The 25,669-nt window shown below is 37.6% G+C and overlaps 2 protein-coding genes across 2 annotated transcripts; both read left to right on the top strand.

The window, feature by feature from the left end:
- LOC114359207 (proton-coupled folate transporter) lies at positions 1-11,732 on the top strand. The gene is made up of 7 exons (XM_028313497.1): positions 1-1,105; positions 2,523-2,682; positions 4,477-4,578; positions 4,997-5,134; positions 5,673-5,756; positions 6,154-6,310; positions 11,567-11,732. The coding sequence occupies exons 1-7, from the start codon at positions 311-313 to the stop codon at positions 11,637-11,639; spliced, it is 1,509 nt and encodes a 502-aa protein (XP_028169298.1). The 5' UTR covers positions 1-310; the 3' UTR covers positions 11,640-11,732.
- On the top strand, positions 11,403-25,417 carry LOC114359205 (proton-coupled folate transporter). The gene is made up of 7 exons (XM_028313496.1): positions 11,403-12,965; positions 13,043-13,202; positions 20,345-20,446; positions 20,973-21,110; positions 21,464-21,547; positions 24,455-24,611; positions 25,006-25,417. The coding sequence occupies exons 1-7, from the start codon at positions 12,159-12,161 to the stop codon at positions 25,103-25,105; spliced, it is 1,548 nt and encodes a 515-aa protein (XP_028169297.1). The 5' UTR covers positions 11,403-12,158; the 3' UTR covers positions 25,106-25,417.
- Positions 25,418-25,669: the final 252 nt, after the last annotated feature.

Here is a 25,669-nt window from a genome sequence, read left to right on the forward strand (position 1 = left end):
CGCGCGAGCACACACTACGCCCGCCCAATTGCCTATAATGATACCACTCGACCGTATATCCGTCCGATCCACTCCTAAGACAATAGAACCCAGTCAGCCCCCGACTTGCGACATCGCAGGACTGCCCAGCCGCATCGTGGGAACCGCGAAGTGATCCCGAGTGCTGTGATGAAGTGCCCGCGACGAGCCTCAATAACGAAACTATTATGACGGTTAAAGAGGCCTCAATGGACCTTTTGAGAACGTCTCCCACAGTCTCAAACTTAAACAACGATGATTGATTGACATCGGTGCTCACAATTCGGACATAATGAACGGAATCAGCGCGGCCACGGATAAACCGGCGACGGCGGTGGAAGCCCCCGTAAAAAATGAACCGAAAGACAAGAAATCCGGCGTCCGGGAGAAGCTTATGCAGATCAAGTCAAACATTACGGTGGAGCCGATCATCGCGTGTTACATCATGTCGAATGTGTTCTCGGGACTTGCTGTGCAAAATTTAAATTTGGAGAAAGCGTGTCGAGTCAATTTAGGGTACAGTGATGAGGTTTGCTCGGCTTTGAACAAGCGGCAGACCGAAAACTATACGTTGGAGGAGGCGGAAGTGCAGAAGTTGACGGCATCAGTACAAGCGTGGAAAAACATTGTTCAGACTGCGTTCCCGTGTATACTGGTTCTATTTGTGGGCTCGTGGAGTGACAAAACCGGAAAAAGGAAAGCGTGCATACTCCTACCTATAGTCGGGGAAGTGTTGTGCTGCACTAGCTTCATCTTAAACACATATTTCTTCTACGAATTGCCTCTGGAGGTCACGGCCCTTTCAGACTTGTTTCCGTCATTAACTGGAGGATGGATAACTGTGTGCGTTGGTGTATTCAGCTACATAGGTGACGTAACGACGAAAGAAATGAGGACATTCAGAGTAGGAGTTGCCAACTTGTGCATGTCCCTGGGCATCCCGATTGGGATGTCTCTGAGCGGGATACTTCTGCAGCAGATCGGATATTATGGGATATTTTTAATATCGAACTGCCTGTACGTCGCCAGTCTGATTTATGGGTACATACGTCTGAAAGATCCAGTGATATCGGAAGAGCGGCAAAGAGTAAGTTGTTAATTCTGTGTGATTGCTTTAGATAGCCCTATCAGTGCCCAAACTTTGTGTGTAAGGTTGCCGTTGCGTGTAATAGAGATTAAGCGGTTTGCCCGCGAAAGGTCGCGAAGTTTGCGTGTAGCAATTTGCGATCAAAGTCTAGGGTTAATAGAGTATTGGTAGGTGTTGAGATAAGGCTCGTGGTGCCATGCATCATCCGCTGCGTACTCTCGACAGCCGGTTAGTCCTATATCTAAGTGATAAATTGCTCAGGCCCACAACGCATATTCGAACGGAGGGGGACATCGTAACGCAATCAACGATTTTACGCGAGGCTCCGATAGGTGTCACCTCGGATTTATATGCGCCCGATTTACCCGGATATCCTGATATCCCCTGTCGCTGTCGCTATTCTTTATTTAAGCAAATTATTCCAGATTTTACTCTTGACGTTTCGGATTTTGTTGGTGAAACTCACACGTACGAATGGCTGTAATAAAATGCCAAATGAGTGTTGCTTTTCTGTACGTGGAAATCCCGAGTAAAATAACTATTTTACCGTTTTAGGATTATTTTTGCGGAGCGTGCCATAAATGTTTATGTAGTAGGAAGTCGTAAATTATTACGAACGCCGCTTTATTCATGTGTTTTATGAACTCTATTAATCTAATTGTACTTGATATTTTTTGTATTTAATTCGTTGGTTCTTGATTACTTTCACTCGAATGGTGCAGATTTGATCTATGATAGAGTGAAGATAATTATTTACCTACTCGTGGCACAGATTAATTTATAGCTACAACAGATATAATTATTTATAATTTGTAGATTTGCTCTGAAAAATGGTGGTGTAAATAACACGTAAATAAATAACGGGACAGACAGTTTTCTTAGAAACTTCTATTGTACCAGGTACTAGGTTAGACGAATAAGAGTGGAAATATAAATTTTGATCACTTCGCAATTTATATTGATATTGGCAATAATATTATAGTGACATTCGTTGCTACACGTAAAAATCAAAAGTTAGTGAAAAACAATTGATAAACTATAGTGAACTTTTGTTTTTAATTGCGTTAATTTCCAGTTCATATGTGTTTTAACTTTTGGTGTGCGCAAAGTTGATCGGTATTTGTAAATACCACGTCAAGGTATTAAAAACAATCTTTTAGGAAAAGTAGGTAATGTATCAGGAATTTTTATACTGTTTGTGATTTATCAGCATCTTAGTATTCCTTATTCCTTGCCCTTTTTTCGAATAAACAAGGTCGAAATACTGTGAGATCCTGTCATGCTTTTTACCCGACTGCGCCAGAAGGAGAGTTATGTTTGTCTATGACTGTAGCTAATCACCAATAACCCAACCGCTATTACTATGACTCTACATGCATCACCTGTCAATTTTATTAAACTTCAAACATACTTTCAGGACCAGCCGGTCGGCTGCCGAGGGTGGGTGTGTTCGTTCTTCGACGCGCGTCACGTGCGCGAGACCCTCACAGTGGCCTTCAGGAGTGGTCCACGACGACGACGGCTCCGAGTGTCGCTGCTCATCGTCGTGGTCTGTGTTATATTCGGGCCTTTGCATGGTACGTAAAAAATGACTATTCCCACCTCTTGTTCCCACCACTGCAACTCCTGTGTAGCCAGGATCTACAGCTTGACCGCCATAAAAACCCAACCAATGAAATTCAAGTTTGTCCCGGGGGAAAGTTAAACTGTCATTGGACCCGCAACGAAATTAATCAGAAGAACATAGGAGGAGTTCGAAATTAAGGTTTGACTTCCCTCCATTTAAGCTTTATATGTAGCCACATATGTAGACACTCCGCGGTGGGCTACGGGTGTAGCCCGAGGCTGCGCCAGCTCCGAGTGTCACTGCTCATCGTCGTGGTCTGTGTTATATTCGGGCCTTTACGTGGTAAATAGTGTAGTGTCTTACTAACACAAACATGAGCTTCCTCGTTGTGTATAAAAAAAACCTGTAGCTTAAGCTACCAGCTTTATATGTGTAGCCACATAAACACTCACGGTGGCCTTCAGAAGTGGCCCAATACGGCGTTGTCTCCGAATGTCTCTGCTCATCGTCGTGGTCTATGTTATATTTGGACCTTTACATAAACAAAGATAGAGCTACAGCTACAAGCTCTATAAGTAGCCACATAAACTCTGGCGGTGGCCTTCAGAAGTGGCCCAATACGGCATGTCGTCTCCGAGTGTCTCTTGTCATCGTCGTGGTCTGCGTCATATTTGGGCCTTTTTACATGGTAAGTATTGTCCTAACACCAGCGAATCTGCAGCTCGAGCTATACAAGCTTTATAAGAGACCACATAAACTCTGACGGTAGCTTTCATGAGAGATGAGCTTTTATAAAAGCTACAGTATTTATTACAGTATTAATTACTACAATATTTATATTTACCTACCACAGGGGACCCTTATGTTAGCTTTTAGGAATGGGCCGAGCTGGCTAGTGAACTTTACATGGTAAGAACAGCGATGAGCTACACTTTAAGCTTTAAAGATTAGTTTTAATTTTAGGATCTTTTATCTGTCTGTAGTAAATATTGGTAGATAGTAATTTTTACTAGTACTTTTCCAGGAAGTTGATATTAACACCCTGTTATTGCTGACCAGTTTGAATATTTTCAAACAACAACACAGTCAGTCCACGTCACGACAATACGTACGTCCTCTTTGAACCAGCTCAGTTCCGCTGCAGTCGCGGGGTCATTCGTCAGTAACAACACGTGACGTCTGCTGCTATTGTGATTGTGTACCACTTCATTGCGTGTAGTGATGGATGGATCAAATGTGCACGCACTGACCATTTGCGCGCACGTTGCATCGCCGTTTGCCGATCTTCCACGCCTAATACAAACTTATGTCGTAATGTCTATCTCTCTAGAGATTCCCATAACTCTCTTATGGCAAACTGGGATGAATGAATATCTATTTTTTTGCAAAAAGATGACCATTGGAAAAAGTAAAAATGCGATTTATAATTGAGTGACCCAAAAGGTCCTCCTTGCCTTGAGGTGGTAAAAATTCGAGAACAGTGACGATGACAACGAATTCAACTCCTTGGTTGTTGATCTCCCGCTGTGTTCTTTTGGTTCGTAGATGGAACGACGGAGTTCCATCTTTTATCTTTGCCAACACATATCTATAGGCTAGAACTAATTTATTACGGCCCGATTCGACCAAACTTTTTCCGAGAATAACTCCTGGTATAACTGGCACTTATATAATTACTGGCGTTTAAATATGGGAAATATTTCAAAATGTCGAATAACTGACGATTTATTCTGAGATTAATATTTACTCTTGTTTGGTCGAATCGACCCTAATTCTATTTATTTATCCCGTTGTTAATTTGCAGGTGAAATGAACGTGCTGTACCTGTTCATGAGATACAGGTTCAACTGGGACGAGGTTCAATTCAGCATGTTTTGCACTTACAGTATCATCACTAATTTAGTTGGTAAGTTTATTGTGAGGTGAATTTCTACTCGTAGATTTATCTCTATAAAGGATTTCATTTTGTTTGCATTATTAAACTGTGTCATCATAATTGTTTTATAATTTAGCCCTACGTTAATAAAACTGTGTAAATATACAAGTCTTAGCGGGTGTTATTTCTAAGACAAGTTTTAGCTTCAATAATGGAATAGTAGTCTGTATTTTACCAATGCTAATGTCAGATCTCAAAGTTCAAAGGTCAACTTACAAGGTGGACCTACAGCCTTGTAAAGGTAGGAAGTAGGAAGGCGCTGGATGCAGGGCCGCTACCAACCGGTCAAGCTGGAAATCATCGGGGGAGGGCTAAATGTTCAGCAGTGTGACGTCCATTATATTGATGATGATTTAAAAATGTACGTTTTGTATTTATTTCTGCCCAGGTACATTGTTCTCAATAAGCATATTCAGCGACTTCATGAAGCTGGACGACACGGTGGTAGGCATCATCTCGTGCACCAGCAAGATCCTGGCGTCCTTCATATTCGCCTTCGCCACCACCACTTTAGAAATTTATATTGGTAAGAGTAGAAGAAGAATAATAATTCAGTAAAAATTTTAGACAAACAGATTGGGTAGACTAAAGTGTAGATGAAACATACCTACATATCAACCCGGAAACGGATCGTAACCGTATCAACTCGAAGCGATCAATATGCTTTGTATTAAACTCCGTACTGCAACGTAAACGCTTCGCCTCGCGGTTGACAACGCGCGAAAGGCGATGACAGCGCGCGAAGGCAATATAGTTCCAAAACACTGGACTGTCCTTTCCATGACATTAACAGTAGGGCACCACCGTCAATACCGGATCGCTGGTTCCGATTTTTTCCATGTTGGAAACCGTATAGTTGAACGATGGTAGCGCCCCCCTGTCATTGAGTTTGGTGGGACAGTTCAGCGTGGGTCATCTACGTCGTCTATACGGTGTTGATCCCTCCCCGGTTTGATAAGTCTGCTATGACCTTAAATTGTGATATTAATTACAAAAGTGTTTAAAAAAGTTAGGTAAGTACTTTCTGATTGTTGGAATTGAAATAATATTTGTTCGTTCAACAGCCCCATTGGTGGAGATTTTCAATGGAACGTCTTTCATTGCAATGCGCTCCATTGCCTCGAAATTGGTCACTAGTGAAGAATTGGGTTAGTTTATTTTAAATATTACATAACATAATAATATACATAACATATCAAATTAAGAGAGAGTGAAGCTAGAAGTTGAATAACAACTGATAATAATTCAATCAAAATTTAACTTGCAGGGAACATCAATTACTGAATCTTTAGAGAATACTTAAAATCTTTTTTCCTTCTTCTTGTCGTGTCGACAACAAACCAACACAGCGTCGGCCAAAAACTCCGCCACAAGAATGGCGTTGTCAGTAGCCTTCATTAAATCTTCCTGCGTGCAGTTGTTTGGGCACGTAGGGCACGACATCATGTGCTTGGTCTTTTTTTAAACAAAAATATCTCAGATCCTTTACTTTCTTCCTCCAATAACACACAAAAATCCAGGAGTAAAACCAACCTTGTTTTTCAGGTAAAGTGAACTCCCTATTCGGTCTGGCCGAAGCCATGATGCCCCTGGTCTACGGGCCCCTATACTCCAGGGTCTACATGGCCACCCTGAGCGTCCTGCCTGGCGCGGTGTTCCTGCTAGGAGCCGCCATGACTGTCCCTGCCGTGGCCATATTTGGGTAAGTTTCGTTTATTTATTTAAATAAAACTAAATCATATTAAGAAGAAATATAAAATAAATAATAAATCACAAAACTGTTTCTTAATTCTCTTAGAAAAGATGAAAAAACGTACATTTAAAGGACATCATTTAAACTCAATCAAATATAATCATTCAGCTAATCTCGAAGCAGTTCCTCGACCCAACAATAGATGGCAATGTCTCTACATTGCATCACAATGTCAAATAATGTGAAATAAATTAAAATAGTTTTGCCGATTAGGTAATTTCGTTTAACAAATGAGACACTTCAACTTGTTTTGCTGGTCGATTTAGGCACAAAAACGAACAAAAACAGTATAATCTGCCTCAACATGATGTTTTCGCAAACGGACGGAAAGACTGCAGACTATTTTAACCTGGTTACGCGACCACGGCATAAACGCCTAACTCAATTTGAGGAACATTGCAAGACGGAAAGTAGTCATTAACTTTTTTACAGTTAACACAATAATGGCCGCCCGAGGACTTAAGAAAACATTCCTGGAACTCGCGCAGAGGCATAAATATGCAGTTTAAAAGTATTATCCTATCTTGGTTAATTATGCAACGTTTAATTGAAGTACTAAAAGTTGAATAAGTATATTCGGAATCACGAGTAACTACAATCAATGCACTTATTTTCGATATAAGTAGTTTTTTTTACGTTGTAATTTCGTTTCGTTTGTTGTAAAAGAGTTTAAAGACATTAATACTACAATTAATATTAATATTAGTAGTATTTACCACATTCTACAAATAAATAATTTTCATTTTCATTAGTAATCGTCATCGCTGCAAGATTTTCTTACAACAAAAGATAGCTTGTCTTTTTTCATGGTCATCTACATATAAGAAAATTCATCAATATTTAATTTTAAAAACTCAGTTGTGAAAACGAGACAAGCAGACAGACAGTTATAGATATAGATTAGGTAGGTAGGTACTAAGGAATTCGAAATACCAATGAATACTCGTACAATGTGTCATTCAACAATAACCCTATATAACCGTAAAAGATTATCCATAATAAATACACATTGAAATCAAACACCCTGTGTCAGACATATCATTACCGCAGTAATTACTATTTAATTATCTCACGTATATTATAATTGTCATAACTTACTTGTGTTATGAGAGTAAACATCGCCTAGAATATCAGTAACAATATCCCATGTCAATACAGTTTTATTATATCAGCTAACGTTCTTCATAACATTTACAGAGGTTAAGACAAAACACCGCTGGTAAATAATGATACTACTTATTACTAGTAATTGTTTATTTAAAATCAGGGTTAATTGGAAGCAGTTAAAAGTTTAATAAGCCCGGTATTTACTTATTACTATTGCACAAAAAAAAGTGGACCGTCGACCTCATAAAGGTAGCAGGAAGGCGCTGGATGCAGGTCGCTACCAATCGGTCATTATGGAAACCATTGGGGGAGGCCTATGTTAGGCAATGGACGTCCTATGGCTGAAATGTTGATGATTATGATGATGATTGTACTCTCTCTACCTTTATTGTACTCTGTCCAATACAAATAGACACCCCTGTGGTATATAAACGGTAAGAACCCTTAGAAAACCTTTCAAAACGAAATCATAGCACTTCAAGAAACTATTTTTTTTGGTTAGCAATCTACGTAAGGTACAGTAAGTGAGACTTGAAGCTAAACATAGAATCCTTATTAGAGTTATAATAAGTCTAGTACTGTTTTGCAACTAAGTAAAATGGATAGCCTGACGATTATAAATTGATATCAATCAAGCAAACACGTGGATCACTATCTACTACACTACAATCTAGTTCTACAGGTAAATCATCTAACTACCTATCTTGATTAATAATAATTATTAATGCGAAACTCTATTTCCATTTTGATGAATTTCCACAAGTCATGAAGGGATCAAAAAGGCAATTTTTTGTATGAGGATCATATCATTAAAAAGCATATTGTTTTAAACTTTCATGGTCACTATCATAATTATTATTACTGACGGGATTATTGTTACTCCGTGACCATGGCTGGCGCTCGCAACAGTGCCCAAATATCGGAAACTCAAAATTAAGGTACATGGTAGCAATCCCGTCAGTAATAATAATTATTAAAAAGCATATTTCAATATTAAACATCGCTTATTAATAACAGCATATCTAGGCATAAAATCACGCCTTATTATATCTTTTCATAAGTAAATTAAATTTGAATTTATCTAAAGTCTATTGTAGTATTGCGTAGTCTTGACTGTACAATAGGTACATTCCTTTCGAATAACTGTAAATGCTTACTCACTTTTATGATGGTGTAAATGAACAACACCCGTATTCACAAACGATGCTTGTTTAAGTGAAGCAGCAACGCTATTCGAAGTCGAACGCACAGCGTTGAATAGAGCTCTATTGATTGGTTCGTGTGTGTCCACGCGTACTGTTAAACCTCGTAGTAATGTTTGTGAACGGGTGTAAGTGTCATCGTACTTACCTAAGTGCTTAATATATCATCGACATTCCTAATGTTACTCATGATAATGTTATCAAAATTTTACCCAATGACTTGTTAATAAAACGTTATAGTGCGTAGTTATTTTTGGATTAATAAGGATAATCATGAACATACCTAGACAAAACCAAATTCTTAAACATATGTTTAAATCTAATTATGTACTTATGACTAGGTCTTAGGTAAAACAAAGTCACGTTTGTCTTTTCCAGTTGGGCTCAAAAACTGCGGAAGAGATTTTCATGATTTTCACCAAAAAATAGAGCAATTCGTGAGGAAGGTTTAGGTAGTAACAAGTAACAAAATTTAGGATAGTTTTTATCCCGGTTATAAAAGGAGGTACACGCGCGAATAGTATATGACAGACCATTGTTGAATCACGCGGTTCAAGCCGCAGGATAAAGCTAGTATCACTATTAATGTGGAGTTTCAGTTTTTTATTCTTCTATTGTTTCAGGATTTTTCGTTTTAAGTACAGTCGCCAATAGATAAACCTTAAAAATGACCAATTGCTTTTTTTGCGTTATTTAGTTAGCATAAAGTTCGAATTCAATTGAGCATATTATGTGAGCAGTTGACTACAGCGAACTGAATTAAATTAATTTAAAGTTGACGTAACATGTTTTTGTAGGACTACCAAAATATCAATTCAATTTTCAATATTATTATAATTGAATGGGCATGTTTTTAAAACACACAAGTAAAAACTAACTTTGGTGCTCGCATAATTTTAATTCTTTGAAATGTCAAAATATTTATAGCTAGCTGATGAACGTGACTTTCGCCCTTATTCATAAACTATGATTGCTTAAGTGAAGCGGCAAATCAAACGCACAGCGTTGAATAGGGCTCTGTGATTGGTTCGTGTGTCACCCTGTGCGTCCACCCGCACTGTGAGACTTGATAGTTAATATTAGTGAATACGGGCGTTTGTCTGTTAAAAAAAATATTTCTGCCGCTGATTTTTACGGTCGTGGGTTCAATTACACCTGAAACAATTATAGATTCTTAGATATTAAAAAAAATGTTGTCTCTAAAAATTAATACTTTCAATTATTTAATATACAGTGNGCAAACGTTGTGATAGGGATAGAGACATGCGGTTTTTGGTTTTACGAAGGTAATACGATAGAAAATAATACAAAGTGATAAAAACTACCGGTTATAGGGGCATTTTTTGGAGAAATTTATCAAATAACCAAAAAAACACGAATTTTTAAGCAGATTTTTTTCAAAAAGTATCATTTTTTATTATTTGTTGGCCTTTTTTGTGTATTTTATGTATTTTTTTTGTATCGCCTGTTATTTAGCATTATTACTGTTTTTATTTTATCAGGATATACCGCTTAGTTTAAAAGTTATGACGTTTTCTTTACAATAAGTAATTGGAAGAAAAAAAAATCTATAAAAAATTTAAAAAAAATCTCAAAAAAAAATTGACCTCTTTTTTGTCGATAAAAATAGGTCTGGTTTCATCTTTTTTCATATGTACACTTTAACGTGACTCACACTGTATAACAGAAACAAAACCAGATCAAAATATAACATTTAATAATTCTTATTACGATTCAAAGAGTATTGTTACAGAAATTGTCATTGCTTTGTTTGAAGTCAAGTAAGTAGTTATCTCTTTGTACACAGATTACAAGAGCCCTATATGCTCAATGATTAGGAGAGCGTAAGCTATCTCCATTAGAAAAACTGTTTTATTACTATTGCCTGTATTGCCTGTATAATTGCCTATATTTATACTTAAATCCACCATAATATACTAGGTATTCCTAGTGTTTATTTATTTATATGTCTATTTAAATATTCATACACATCCCATGTTAATGTAACATTTACTTACATTCCTGCAAGTGTAATAATTGTATGTTGTTCCTGAAATAAATGGAAAATGCTTTCGTATTTTTAAATCTCAGTATTTTATAATAAAACACTCGTTACCAATTCTCTCCTGCTTCTTTAATATTCTCGTAGGTACATCAATAACATTTTAATTAATAAAACAAAGCTTCCCAATAGACCTTCTTAAAAGAAAAACGTTGATTAAGATTTAATTTAACTACAAAACAAACCCCTCGAGAGGAAAATCTGGGAATAATTAAACAACAATAGATGAAAGTACATTAAATGCTTAAATAAAATACGAAAATCTCACGGATTTTTAATGCAAGAAAGAACCTAAGCTACTTCGATTAATACATTTATAAGGAATCAGATGTATCGCCGAAGATTTTATTGTTTCCTGCTTCTATTTTCTTTTGGATCTACAGAATCCGCCATTACAATACAACTAAGAATACACCATAGTTATTAGTTTACTCTATGAATATATCAACTCAAGATTAGTATACCACGAGATACATCTTGTTACAAACAAAGTAATTAGCAAATAGGACCCATTTACAATGTATATAGATCCGCCAGCTTAGAAGAAGTGTCTCGTAAATCGCAAATAATTATCGACACTGTAATATGACCTAACAAATAATTGAAATAAGGTGCACATTAGGTCGAAATGTACATAATAGTCGCAGTATGATCTGTAAATGATGTCCTTTATTATGTAACCGGCAGTGGACCGAGTCGTACGCACGCCAACTCGCGTTATTACTGCTCTCGCATTAGTGGATCCTTAACCGGGCCGTCCGGTCGCATCTCTGTGGCGGCCGATCCACCCACAATTCCTTTTCCCAGATCATTTGTGTTTATTCAACATTCCAGATGGATGTACTTCGAACAAAGAGAGGACAACAAGCAAGTGGAAGAAATGGAAAACGTGAATAAAGAAGTCTAAATCGCTACCAATTGACTGTTGTACGAGCATTTATTTATCAGTGAATGTGTCAGTGAACAATGCATAATAAGTGTTTTGGGCATGTGTGGAAATTGTAATAAAAGTTATTGAGTAGTCGTTTGTTTTTATACTTAAGATTATAGCCATAATATTGTGACATCAGATATGATCGGATATCGGTAGAGTTGTTTGAATTGTGCGGTGAGTTTATTTTCGATTTCTGCGAGTGTTTGTGGACGCATTAAAGACTGATATGGCAACACGAGAGTGTTTGCTTACATAAAGCCACAATAGCCCGCTAGCTGCGGCCCGTCGGTGCAGCACTCATTCAATATCAGATCGTCTATTTATCTTGCTGTGTGGATGTGCTAGAGCTATATCAACAATGTGACGGTATATTTACAAGGAATTTACTCGGACTGCTAATAGAATAAGGCGTAATTCCCCATCCAATATTTTTCCACGTTGAACAAACAAAATTAGTTGCTATCCGCTTCAGCAAACACGAGACAGTCCGCCATGGATAAGTCAGGAAAATCGGAAACAGTTGTGTCTCAAGACACGACTGAGGAACTCCCTTTGAAGTCGGAAGCCAAAGAAGTTCAGAACATGTCATTTATGGAGAAGCTGAGGTTTGTGAAATCGAACGTAACGGTGGAGCCGGTGCTGGCATTGTTCGTGATGCCAAGCGTGCTGGCGATGCTGGCGACGCAAAACTTGAACTTGGACAAAGCGTGTCGTGTCAATCTAGGTTTCGGGGATGCAGTTTGCAACGACTTGCGGCTCCGAAAACGAGCGAACCATACTTTTGAGGAGGACGAAGTGCAAAAACTGATTGCGTCCGTGCAAGCTTGGAAAAGCGTCGTTCACACAGCGGTACCTACATTGCTGATGTTCTTCATTGGAGCATGGAGCGACAAAACTGGCCGGCGGAAGATTTGTATGCTAATGCCTATCTTCGGGGAGTTCATGACGTGCATGCTCAACATGCTAAACACGTACTTCTTCTATGAAGTCCCGGTGGAGTTAACAGTCTTTATGGAGGTGATATTCCCTTCTCTCACGGGCGGCTGGTACACTATGTTCCTGGGTACATTCAGCTACCTAGGGGATATAACGTCAAAAGAGACTAGAACATTCCGGATGGGTATCTTGAATTTGTGCATGACAGTTGGATTCCCTATTGGGATGGGTCTGAGTGGGGTGCTTCTCAAAGTATTGGGTTACTACGGAGTGTTTTCTATATCTGCATTCTTCCAATTTTTGAACTTTTGCTATGTGTTTTTCATGATTGAGGATCACACTTGGCTCGAGAATAAAGAAAAGGTGCGTAGCATTAACTCTTACGATATTATGTGAATATGTGAAAATATTATTGTTGTGCTAACTGTATCTATTTTTAGGTGAAGCGGACGGGTTTTACCGGTTTCTTTATTGAGTTCTTCGACTTCCAAAGTCTAAAGCAAACTTTCGAGATAGCGTTCAAGAGAGGCCCAAACAACAGGCGGCTGCGGATATGCCTCATACTGACTGTCGTGTGCCTCACTTTTGGACCCATGTGGGGTATGTATTATTTGATGATTATCTATAAAAGCGAAAGGACTGACTCACTCATCACGAAATCTCAAAAACTATAACACCTACAAACTTTAAAGGCAGATAGGTTCCTATATGGTGCCTTTATCTTATCCTTATCCACTAATAACAGTTTTTACGAAACTTTATAAAACGGGGTCTAGTCTATGCGTACGAAATCGCGGGCGGACGCTAGTTTTCTATAATAACTTTTAATAGGGTAATACAACATGCGTTATCGGTTGTGAAAGCAAATAGAAGACACTTGAAATGTATTTAAACAGTTAAATGTATAGAAGAGTCACCCATGCAAATAAAATTATGATACCATATAGGCCCATTACCAATACAAATTCCAATCTCTCATCATTCATTATTCAGCTGTCACTTGATGTCATTGTTTTTATTTAGTACAAAGATAAATAAATGTTTTCTTTAGTCAATAATTATTCCTAAATTACAAACGCTATAAACAACGCCCTAAGTCCAAATGTGACGTATTCCTCTAGTAAATAAGTCACGAACCTCTGGACACACGTCAACAGTTTGCGTTTAATATTCAAGATTCGATCTTTGATCAAGGTACAGTCGCCCGCAAATTCAACAAAACAAAATCGCACCTGTGAGAACTACACAAGGTGTTTGGATTAGTGTCCGGTTGACCGTACCATAAAAGAGTCGTCTAAAAATATGCAAACTCATGATTTTATCACATAATACCTGCTGCTAATATTATTAGATTCTGTGACGTCAATAGGACATTTGTAATGCACATTGTTATTGTGACATTAGGATTGTTAATTGATAGTTAGTACATCTCTGTATGTGCATGTCAGATTATAGTTAATCAGTATTTTTATTAAGAGGTTTACACACACACATTAATTGTGTAATTCATATGTCATAGATACAGTGGATTTCGTAAAATGGCACCTATCGCATCTAAGGCGTCAGTATACCCTGTGCTGTTGTCTGTACACTGGCATTTTCAACTCACATCTTCCAAAACTCACTCTTGATACGAAAAATACCTACAGTTAATTGACGAAATTTTATAGCACGGTCAGCGTCAAATAGTTCGTGACACCCAAAGTTGCCTTTGCAACGTCTTTGCTACAATTGGAATAAGGTTGTATTGTCAAAATTGGTCACTTTGGGTGTCACGAAATACTTGACGCTGACTGAACTAAATAAGAGCGCTTTCACATTTAGGTGACTTTAGCAGCTAGTCTAAGATCCCGCTATACAAGGACCTTCACCGAGATGCTTATTTGATGAAACATATTTTATATTCAATTTTACATGTCAATAATTATATTGCTTAAGGGTTGCCTAATAAATTTCAGTCCAGGATATGATTAATTAATCATTAAAAAAAGTTTTATTTTTAAATATTTCATCGGTTTGATTATTAAACAAACTCCATACCAATCGAAAGTATGAAGCCCATAGAATATGCAAACGTTAGGTTGCCTATTCTTTTCCAGTCATAACTCTCGGGTTGCCAGGTATAAACAGGTAAATTGATAGAGCATTTTGCATCGGTCTGATAATTTAATCAAATATAAATGAAAATAAAGATTATTTCATTATGAACACGGTGGTATAGGGTTGCCTGCGAAAAATCAGTCCTGAATGACGGTTGTCGAATTTTGTAAAGTGAAATTAAAACTGAAAGGTGACATTTTTCGAGTAGTTGGCAACATTTGGGAAAGACGAGTNTATCCTGGACTGAAATTTATTAGGCAACCCTTAAGCAATATAAATATTGACATGTTAAATTGAATATAAAATATGTTTCATCAAATAAGCATCTCGGTGAAGGTCGTTGTATAGCGGGATCTTATACTAAGCGTGACAAACGCGCGACTGACACGCTACCGATAATTTCATACTACATACTCGTATAATAATATGACAGCGGTTGCCTGCCTTCACATTATAAAAAAATGCCGCTGTCGCGTTGCTGTCGCGCTGCTGTCGCGCTGCTGTCGCGCTGCTGTCGCGCTGCTGTCGCGCTTCTGTCGCCCTAATGTGAAAACGGTCTAACTTTTTGCTTTCCATTGTCCAGTGTTTGTGGCGCACTTATGACATAATATCGCCATCGGGTATTTCTACAAGTGGAATAATATTGACTGGCATCGAAGTGTCAATAAATTGTGCAAACAAGAGAACAGCTGATAAATACTATGTCTGCTGGTCCAATTATTAGGTTTTGAATCGAATGGACCAAGCAAATACGCGATTTTTTCAAATTTCCAGAACTAAAATCATCATCAAGTCATTTTTAGTCTCCACTAAAGGAGGTCGACCCTTTCTAAATACCGTGTAAAAGGGAGGATTTCTCTAAGATTGAAATGTCCACACTCAGATATTCCACTAGGTATTTGTAAAACTTGTGGCCTATACATAAAACTAGAAAGATAGAAGCTAATACAACTCACATTTTATAACTTTCTATTATAATATTAGCATAAGCAGATCCATTAATTAACTACGTCGGTAAAACCCACTTAAAAACAATACTAGGAATTGCCGTTTCTAAAATGTTAAACAAACATTAAAAATAACCAAAAAAAGTTTAAGGAAAACAAGCTGCTTTTTGTTAATGCGGTCGCGGTTGTGAATATCATAAAAAACTTTCTACAAAAACGAATAGAAGGTTAAAGTTCCTATAAACTCAAATTTCATTAATTTAATGACTACTAATGTAAACTTTTGCCCGTGAAATATAATACTTATTGTTATAAATTATAGCTCATTTTTTATTCTGATGTATAAACAATATTACTGCAAAGTTTCATCAAAATCCGTTTAGTACTTTTTGCGAAATAGTAACAAACATTCATCAATCCGCACAAACTTTCCAATTCATGATAATAGCAGGAAATAAATAACCTCAGCAATAGAAAACACAAACAATCAAATAAACAACGTTTGTATGTACTATCTTTTGTCATTTGTTTTGTTTAATTCATAGATAATTTAAGGATAATGATTAACAATATTGTATCAAGACCGATCTAATCCTATAGTACCTGTAGATATAGCGATGAACATTAAACTCATAAAGTCTAACGCCACTTAATTCAAGTACAAATTATTAAACGATATATTGACAAAGATTTCAATTTAATTTTTACTAAAACCACAACAACAAACTACTCGTACGTAATTGTCATATTGGCCTACATACACTAGTTGTATGATACAAAGTTGTGTGTAGCTGTAGGTATTTTATAATGTTGCGTATGTGTTAGATAAATTCGATTTTTTATTTGACTTTTAATTAATAACTATTCGGCATGTGTTTTTGTAACGTGACGTCAAAAGTGGGCATTTCCATACAGTATTAGAGAAACATCGTTTTAACAAGTTAATAGAATGTCAATCATTTAAATAGTCAATATCACATCTACGCGTACCTACATCAACATTCGATTAAATAGCTTCACGTACATATAAGTTAAGTATGTTACAAGTAAACGAGACGTGAAAAATGCAGTTTTCACATAAGCAAAACATTTTTTTCAAGGCCGGCAATAATATTTTCACATGCCAGACACGATGTTTATAAATTAAGACCGGAATGCAGCGTGCATAATGATTACAATCTCACACACGGGAATCAATACAAACCAAATGACGTCGGTTACTGGTTACTGAATAAAGACCTCTAAGGATTTCCACACTATGACCGATTCTGCTCAGTCCGCATCCAAGTTTTTCCCGCGATCTTCGGTTCACTAGATCTTTGGTCCACCAAGTGGGAGGCCTGTCTGTCTAGGTACACTACCCTACGTTTTTCGGTCCGTAGGCGCCACTTGAGAAGTTTTCTGCTCCAACGGTTATCATGGCTACGAGCTATGTAATAAATAAGTACCATGTCACATAGTAAAGTTTTTTCTTACTTAAATGTGGCCGTGCATAGAACTAAAGTTTTATACCACACAATAATAATAACGTTTTACTTTACAAAATGAATTAATCCTGCCACCTGCTAGGTACTAGAATAAGGATTCTGAGGAAAAGAACTAAAACCCAAAATCCAGAATGTTAATGAAACTTTTGTCAGAGCGAATACCACGTAGGCGAAGCCGTGGGCAGAAGGTAGTAAGTCAAGTTTTCACAAATATCTACATCAGGCATCGATATCCCATCCACACTTTACAAAATGGCCGACCCCCGACTGGGACGGAGGGCGAGACACTATATCAAAACTGCGTCACAAACGATGAATTAACACATAATCTTTTCTTAAAAGATTTATTTGGGTGCTGCGTCGTAATAATGACAAACTGCAGCGATGTTAGACAATAACCGAAGGGAAACTGGAATCGATGTGACTGTAAATAATGAAAAAATAACATAAATTATAAAAGGGGCCTATACTGCGAATGTCTTATGTGTTTTGGTGTTGGTGTCCCTTTATCAATAAATAAATAAATATAGGAGTCACAGTAACAAAATAGTTTAAAACTTTGGTAGGCTTGGCTAGTGTTAATTGTTTATTAGCTTTGGTCAATTGATTCCGTATAAAAAAGCCTAACTTGTTATAAATATATGTATTTATAACAAGTTAGGCTTTTTTATAAGCTATGGCTTATGTGCTATTCTACTCTATGTAAACTATCCAGTACTTAGTGTAACTTTTTCATGAAGACCTAACAGACATACACCCAACGTCAACACTTCCGTTTATAATATTCATTTATTCGTAAGTCTAAGTGAATCCACTCAATCCCCTACGTACAGTTGCTCTGTATTGGCTAAATTCGCTTTTTGAATATCAATGAATGAAAATGGACACCTCAACGTTTTGCATATCGCCCATTTGCGACGACACTGTGACATCTCGACATATACGATTNCCACTGTTTTTGATATATCACAGTGTCGTCGCAAATGGACGATATAGTCCAATGAACAACAGGAATACGATGTCACTGCGATTTATTGGTTCGTTTGCATCAAATTGCTAGCACAAGGATCTGTCTAAGGCTGAAGGATTGGACACAACTACAGGTCCAAGAAAACTCTAATAAGTGTGATTTGGTGAATAGGCTAGTAAAAGAAAAAAAAATTAAGTCAAGGGGCATCGAAAAATATTGATGCATTGAATTGCGTAGGTGTTTATTAGTGATGGGCCGACTATGGTCTTTGCCGACTAACCGACTAGCCGACTAATCGGTTTTCAAATTGCCGATTAGTCGGCCGACTAATCGGCAATGCCGATCATTCTAATACCTACTTGTCCGAAGAATAATATCTAGATTTCTCAAAGATAACTATAACCTGTAACTTTTTGAGAAATAAGATTTCTTTAATATGAGAAAAAATACACATAACAGTACCCAAGTTAGATGTCATAATTTTCTACGGTGGAGGGGTCAGGGGAGGTGACAATATGATCGCCTCCTGCTGGGCTAGTATGCACGCTGTGATATTCTTATCGACGTCAAAATGTATGGGAAAAAATGATTGAAAATGGCGTGATAACCGCTTATTGCGGCGCGCATCCTAGGCCCACTGATTCCTCTCCATCCTCCACGATGATGGTTAGCGAGCTGAGGGCGTGGGGGTACCCCCCCGCCTGCATTGCACGGACTACCACTCTACCACCACTGTCGGATAGGCAGGGCCCGCTATACAGGTGGGCAATTGCCGGGACGGACTGTGATAGTTGATGGCTTTGCCCGGATTCCCATAGTTCTTCACACTAAGGCCATTCACGGAGCTCAGGGGATATTTATATGGGTATTCCTCATCCTAGGAGAAGGAGAAGCCCCACATAATCTACCACTTGCCCGCAGGGTACCTATGCAATTTCATGCATTTTTTCCCCGAAAAAAAAAGGGTCATAATTTTTATAAGGACAAATTGCATAAAATTTAAGTACACATTTGTGATGATTTCCTGGGATTTTTAACTAATCTTAACTTTGTATGAATTTAGACTGACTGCCAAAATTTTTAATCAGGTGAAACCACTTTTGACTGATTTTTGCAGTCAAAAATGGTTTAGATAAACGCCCTTGGTCTACCTCATTTATTATCTTGGTGATTATGAGTGTTATTTCATTCACATATGAAATTTTGTAATGCGCCGATTATAATCGGCATATTTTGCCGAATAGTCGACACTAGTCGGCCGACTACAAATGATGCCGAATAGTCGGCTTTCCCGACTAGTCGGCGACTAGTCGGCCCATCTCTAGTGTTTATCTTTCTCATCATAGGCCAGAAAATTCTTACATTGTTCTATTGAATATCTTGATCTTGATCTGACCGCTCTACTGAATGAATTCCACTATGAACAAGAGCTCTTGTATGGCTTTTAAAAGCCTATTTACAAAAAAAATGAGTTCAATTTAAGATTAACTGAAAAAGTATTTTCACGGGTGCGATATTTCCGACATATTAAAAAACATCCTTATCCTTTTGTTGACGTCGATTAAAAACAAACACTACAAATTATTAGACGTATGTATCGATTAAAATGAATAAAAAATCATCTTTGTATACCAACATGGAGCAATAAAGAATTTGTATTTGACTTTACAAAATGGTTATTGCAAATCCATATCGATCAACGACCTGTAAACCGGCAAACTTTTACGTTTTGTTGATTCATCCTAGTATTTGTTCGAACTGTTACAACAGAAATGATTGGCAGTTGTAATTTTTCAGCTATTGCTCGTCCATTCATACATTGGTTTTGATATTCGTCGAATCTGCAAATAAACTCTAGGCTTCGTTTGAGCTTTTTTATAAAAGCTATTTAGTGAATTCACTATCTCAAATGGCAGATAAACGACGTTTTGTAGTGAACTGCGTATTAGAATAGCGAAAAAATATTTTCAGTAAAAACTTGTTTTATTTCAGTGAAGCAACAATTATTTATATTGTACTTTATTTCGATTTAATAAACTTGCAACTTTTTCGAACTACGAATTTGATTTGAAATTAATAGGTAGCTAATCATTCGCACAGTTATCTCTGTACCTAGAGCCTTGGAACCTACTAGTGAACGCCATATCATTCCGGAGTCAGCGATTTGACACCTCTTAAATTATATTTCAATTGCCTGGTGGTGTCTGATTTGATAAACTATAAAGATGCTTTTTTCAGGTGAGCTAAGTGTAATGTACCTGTTTGCCCGGTACCAATTCAACTGGGATGAAGTCAAGTACAGCATTTACTCCACGTTCAGTCTTATTACACATTCCGTAGGTATGTATAAAGTTAGTATGACCAGTTTTTTATATACATGTTTTTTAAAAGGCTTGGCCTGGCTAAAAGAACTAGAGTTTACCTAAAGATCTGTATTCCTCCAAATAATGTAACGTATACATATGAAATTCGATTCTCCTACCTGTACTGATTGGTACGTATTTGCAAAATCGAATTTCAGGCTTTCTACAAGATCTGAAATAGTCCTTCGGAAGGGACTCCATTAACTCCATTGACTTACCTTAGAAAAAAAATATGAGTGTGGAGTGGAAACCTAGAAAAAAACGTAACCTATGTTTAGACATATCATAATGTATTTTGAAAAAATATAATTAAATGTACATAGTCATACACAAGATACTGAAAAGGTGGTCACCACTCAGCATGTGTCGTAACATCTTAGGAACGCCATTACGCTGGTCTTAAGTTAATTTTGACCATTAAATACCTTTCAGAATTAAATCTGCACACAATTTATTACCTGACCAGCTTACCTTCTCTTCAAAATGTATTTTCATATTTTCAGGTACACTGTTCTCAATAAGTGTGTTCAGCAGAAAACTAAAAGCAGACGACGCGGTTTTGGGTATGATATCGACGACCAGCAAAATCTTTGGAGCTATAGTACTAGCTTTCGCCAGAAATGACTACGAAGTTTATATGTGTAAGTATTTCTCTAATAGAATAGTATATTTTTCTAGTTTGGTTCTAAGGTCTGTGTTCTGAAGTGACACTTAATAATCAAGAAGATCTCTATGATTCAATAAGTCAATGGTCCAAAAGTAATTAAATTATGAATTCGCAATTAATTAAAACCTACTCTCAATGATTAGTTTTGATTTTTCGTGACTAGACATAAAGTATATTTTTATTATTATTGATTGTCATTTCAGAATGCGACGAGATGAAAAATTAATATCTGAAATCTAGACATACTCGTAACTATAATTATGTACAATTTGTTTTATTTTTTCTTTTTATATTTTTCCTATTTATTTATTTTATTTCTATTTTCAGCTCCCCTAGTAGAAATACTCAACGGGACGACAGCCATAGCCCTGCGGTCGATCGCTTCCAAACTGGTGTCATACCAAGAACTAGGTAAGTCCTAAGGCCCCTCGCCGACTTTTTGTAGCGATACAGTAGCGTTTCTGTCGCGCGTTCGCATCGATACAGTCGCAATGCGATCGCTAGATGTGTGCCCTCACCCACATAAACGCGCTTTTGTCGCGATGCAAACGCGACTCGTAACTCTCCCTCCGTTTTTTCCCCGATGGCGACAACATCGCTACTAACGCGCGTTAGTCGCATTTGTAACGCACTAAAAAAGCGATGCCAACGCGCTACTAACGCGCTACAGCAGCGCGACTGCATCGCTACAAAAAGTCGCCGTAGGCGATAACCCTAAGTGCGCTCACAACAATAGTTCACTAACTAATATTTAGACTAGTCAGAAGGTGAACATAACATAAAAAACTTAAAGACAAAACTTGTCTATCTCACCTGTAGCAAATTGAATATGCTTTTTTTGGTTCAAAGTAGTCATGTCACTAGGACGCATAGTTTCCGAGGATTAAGCGAAAAACGAAAAGTGGCACCTTTAAACCCCCGTCTCCCCGCCGGCTCAAGGGCTAAGGGCGGGGACTTTTGCTATGTTCACCACCTAACTAGGCTAAATAAAGTCCCGAGGTCAGAAATTGTGTTCCACGGATTTCTCTCTACACCGTCGTTAAGACATTCATTGACTGGACTACTCTCTAACTATCGCGATATTAGATTCGATAGGACCGATAGCTTTAAATTGAACTGCAATGTCACCTTGTCTGAGCTGAAGTACCTACTGTCTGGCTCCGGTAAAGTCGACTACAATAGAACCTTGCAAAGCAAATTAAATTGACACCGGAATTCTTGGAATATAATTAGGTTTCCAATAGGTCTATCAATTGATTTATAGAATAGTACACAGAGATATTAAAGTGAAATGCCTACTAATCGTGATACTTCAAATAAGATTTATCACTACGTTAAGTAATCAATTTAAGCAAAATTTTAATTCTTTGCAATGAGTTTTGTAATAAACTCCTAGCCACAAAATTAGATTTACCACGACCTATCTTTAGAATTCTATGATGTTTTTTTTTCTTTAAACCTTATTTTTTATCAATTTAATATAATGATAGCGCCTAGACTAGAAAGATATTTATTTTAGTATAATTGAAGTTAATACACAAGGCCTGTACAGGACCGCATTCTACCCACCGCTTGAGGCCTAAAGTCACTTAATTAGTGACATAATATTAGGGCATGTAATATCGGAAGGTTTTCAATTCCGATATTGGATTCCGATATTAGATCTCAATATCGGAATTTAAGTACTATGTCTATCTCGGTAGGTAGGTAGTTAGATGCAATTTCGAGAAAGAGGTAAATCGTCGAATACGAAGACGAAAGTCTTCAATTAGTGTGTGTTACCAGTGATGATATACGGCTCGAAAACGTGGCCTTTGAATATAGGGCACAACGTGCTATGGAGAGGGATAAGCTTGGTGTTTCTTTACGAGATCTAATCAGAAATGAGGAGCTCCGTAAACTAACTAAGGTCGCTGATATAGCCCGACGGATTAGCAAGCTGAAGTGGCAATGGGCAGGGCACATAGTACGCAGAACTGTCGGTCCATGAAAGTAAAATTAATGTTTGAAAGGGAGTTGAGATGTCGTTCTTTGTTGACCAAGTACCTATGGCAAATGCTAAAATTGATTTAGAACAAGTTAAATTAACCATAAATAGTAAAGTTAATAAAATATTTGCAGTGGAACAAAAAGTGATGGTGAGAGACATGAGAAAATCATTGGTATTTGCCAATCATGTACTTTGGGCTTTGTGGCAGGTTGTGGAGAGTTTAAACGCTTTGTTTAAAATCTCAATTAAAACATTTATCTGATTCCGATATTACGATATTGGGTCGCTCAATATCGGAATTGAAATATCGGATCTCGCAGTCCGAGATTCCGATATTACGAGATTCCGAGATTCCGATATTCATGCCCTACATAATATGGTTGGCAAGCAAACTTTGAAGTCCTCGTTACTACGGATTCTTAGATAGTTAAGTTCCCCGGGTGTACCTCACCTTTACAGGTCAAGTTTAATAAGCGGTCAACTTGTGGAATTTGGGCACAGGGTTTTTGGGACTAAAGTCTGAAAGTTTCTAGGTAGGCTAGTAAACAGGCTGTCTCTTATCTCTTTAGAATAGAATAGAATAGAATGTATCTCATCTCTCTAAACCCTGTTGTACGAGTAACAGTTAACCGTTCATAAAAGTTAGTCTATGATTTAGATTTTTGTGTACGATAGTATAGCCTTTGTCCAGAAGTCGACTTCGTTAAGCTGAAACGAACGAACGAACAAAATTATCTAAACATCCGGTTTGTCTATTGTTACCACTCGTACATCTAACAATTTAGTAATAACATGTTTTCAATGATTTCATAACACTAATTTCAAAACATGGGATCAATGACTACGTCTCTTATTTGTATGCTGATCGGTAGACTGTGAAAAAAGCGTATGCTTTGCGTTATGAAAATGGCCAGCTGATAAAAGGGGAGAATGTTACTTTGTACTTCCTTGGGACAGATTATGTCCAGCCCCCCTAGACAAGTGGCAAAACGTGACAGTTGTAATGCCGAAAGGCCTTAGTTCCGTCGTTTTTTGTACGGTGTTACATCGCTCCGTAAAAGAATTCGATTTTCGATTCGATCCAAAAAGCCTACAGCAGTGAACTGCCGTGGGCTTCATCATTCTTCTTCTTATTTGTTACGCTCTTGGCAGAGCGGTCGTGGTCACGTTGAGGCGTTGTTCACATCGGTTGTAGAGGCGGATACAACTCTCCGCACGATCTCCCGCCATCTCTCTCTATTGGCAGACTGTCTGGTGCAGTCACATACGCCGTCTCCCACTGCTGATTTAACTTCATCATTAACACACCAATATAAATTATGTTGCAGGGAAGGTGTTTTCACTGTTTGGGGTGGCAGAGACCACGATGCCTCTGATATTCGCCCCACTGTACTCGAAGGTGTACCTAGTGACACTTCAAGTGATGCCAGGCGCTGTCTTCCTAATGAGCGTACTAGCAACGATACCTGCTCTTGGGATATTTGGGTAAGACAACACTTGTTTCACTTACGAGTAGTTACATAAAATATGTACGGGACTATTCCCACCTCTCGTTCCCACCGCTGCAACACCTGTGTAGCCAGGATCTACAGCTTGACCGCCATAAAAACCAAACCAATAAAGGTCTCATAGGTACACGAATAATGACAGAACATGTGATTCAATGAAATGTCTGATACAAATAAGTATTTACTATTAATACTACAACCACCAGCAGTTTAACCGATCGATTTGAGTATTCCGTTGAATTTTACAGAGTTCAAATTTTAATAGAACGTGTTTCTCGAAAGTACATTTGCCTGGAAATTTCTCCTAATACAGCAAACTAGGTATGCCGCAGTATTTAACTAATATCCTTTTTATTGCCTCTTTGTTCTAGATGGTTCTACCATGAGCACAAAAAGGACAAGAAAGAGAAGAGACTGGACATACCCACCACTCCGCCCGTGCCTGCCGATCCACCCATAGTAGCCGCCTAAACATAATAAAACATAAAACTAATAAGTTTTAGGCGACTTTAGCAGAGCGCGACAGACGCGCTGCGGATAATTTCATACTATGTGACAGCGGATGCATGCCTTCACATTTTAAAAACGCCGCTGCCGCGCTGCTGTCGCGCTTCTCACGCCCTAGTGTGATACCAGCCTTATAGTTCTGTGGTCTATAAAATGTGATATGAAGTGGGTTGTATTGGAAAAAATAGAATGAAATGTAAATGTTGCAAATATTTGTTAGTTAATAACCAGCCACTTGCAGAAAATTGAAGTAAGCTTAAACCAGTTGAAGTATGTGTTGATCAAAAGGTTAAGTTTAACTTTTTTTAAAACATTCCTGCAAGCCGTACCTAATCGTCGACTGTGGTCGAAAAATACGAAACGAGGAACAATCATTCAAGAAAAGAAAAACTCAATTAGGTTTTTAAAAAACTCTATTATGTTTAAAATAAATTCATCGTATTATCAGACACAAAATAAATGTAAATGTATGTTTAAAATAGAAGAATGTAAAGTATTAGGTATACTTAGTAATAAGTAATAGATTTT

Source organism: Ostrinia furnacalis, unplaced genomic scaffold (genome assembly GCF_004193835.3).
Source record: "Ostrinia furnacalis isolate ACB-3 unplaced genomic scaffold, ASM419383v2 OfSCF4245, whole genome shotgun sequence".
In the NCBI taxonomy this organism is placed as follows: domain Eukaryota; kingdom Metazoa; phylum Arthropoda; class Insecta; order Lepidoptera; family Crambidae; genus Ostrinia; species Ostrinia furnacalis.

Excerpts from the sequence above, each read along its gene's own strand:
- LOC114359205 (XM_028313496.1), top strand. The coding sequence starts at position 12,159 with ATGGATAAGTCAGGAAAATCGGAAACAGTTGTGTCTCAAGACACGACT. Across the intron at positions 13,203-20,344 it reads CACTTTTGGACCCATGTGGG|GTGAGCTAAGTGTAATGTAC; the intron begins GTATGTATTATT and ends TGCTTTTTTCAG. Across the intron at positions 21,111-21,463 it reads TGACTACGAAGTTTATATGT|CTCCCCTAGTAGAAATACTC; the intron begins GTAAGTATTTCT and ends TTCTATTTTCAG.
- LOC114359207 (XM_028313497.1), top strand. The coding sequence starts at position 311 with ATGAACGGAATCAGCGCGGCCACGGATAAACCGGCGACGGCGGTGGAA. Across the intron at positions 4,579-4,996 it reads TATCATCACTAATTTAGTTG|GTACATTGTTCTCAATAAGC; the intron begins GTAAGTTTATTG and ends ATTTCTGCCCAG. Across the intron at positions 5,757-6,153 it reads GGTCACTAGTGAAGAATTGG|GTAAAGTGAACTCCCTATTC; the intron begins GTTAGTTTATTT and ends CTTGTTTTTCAG.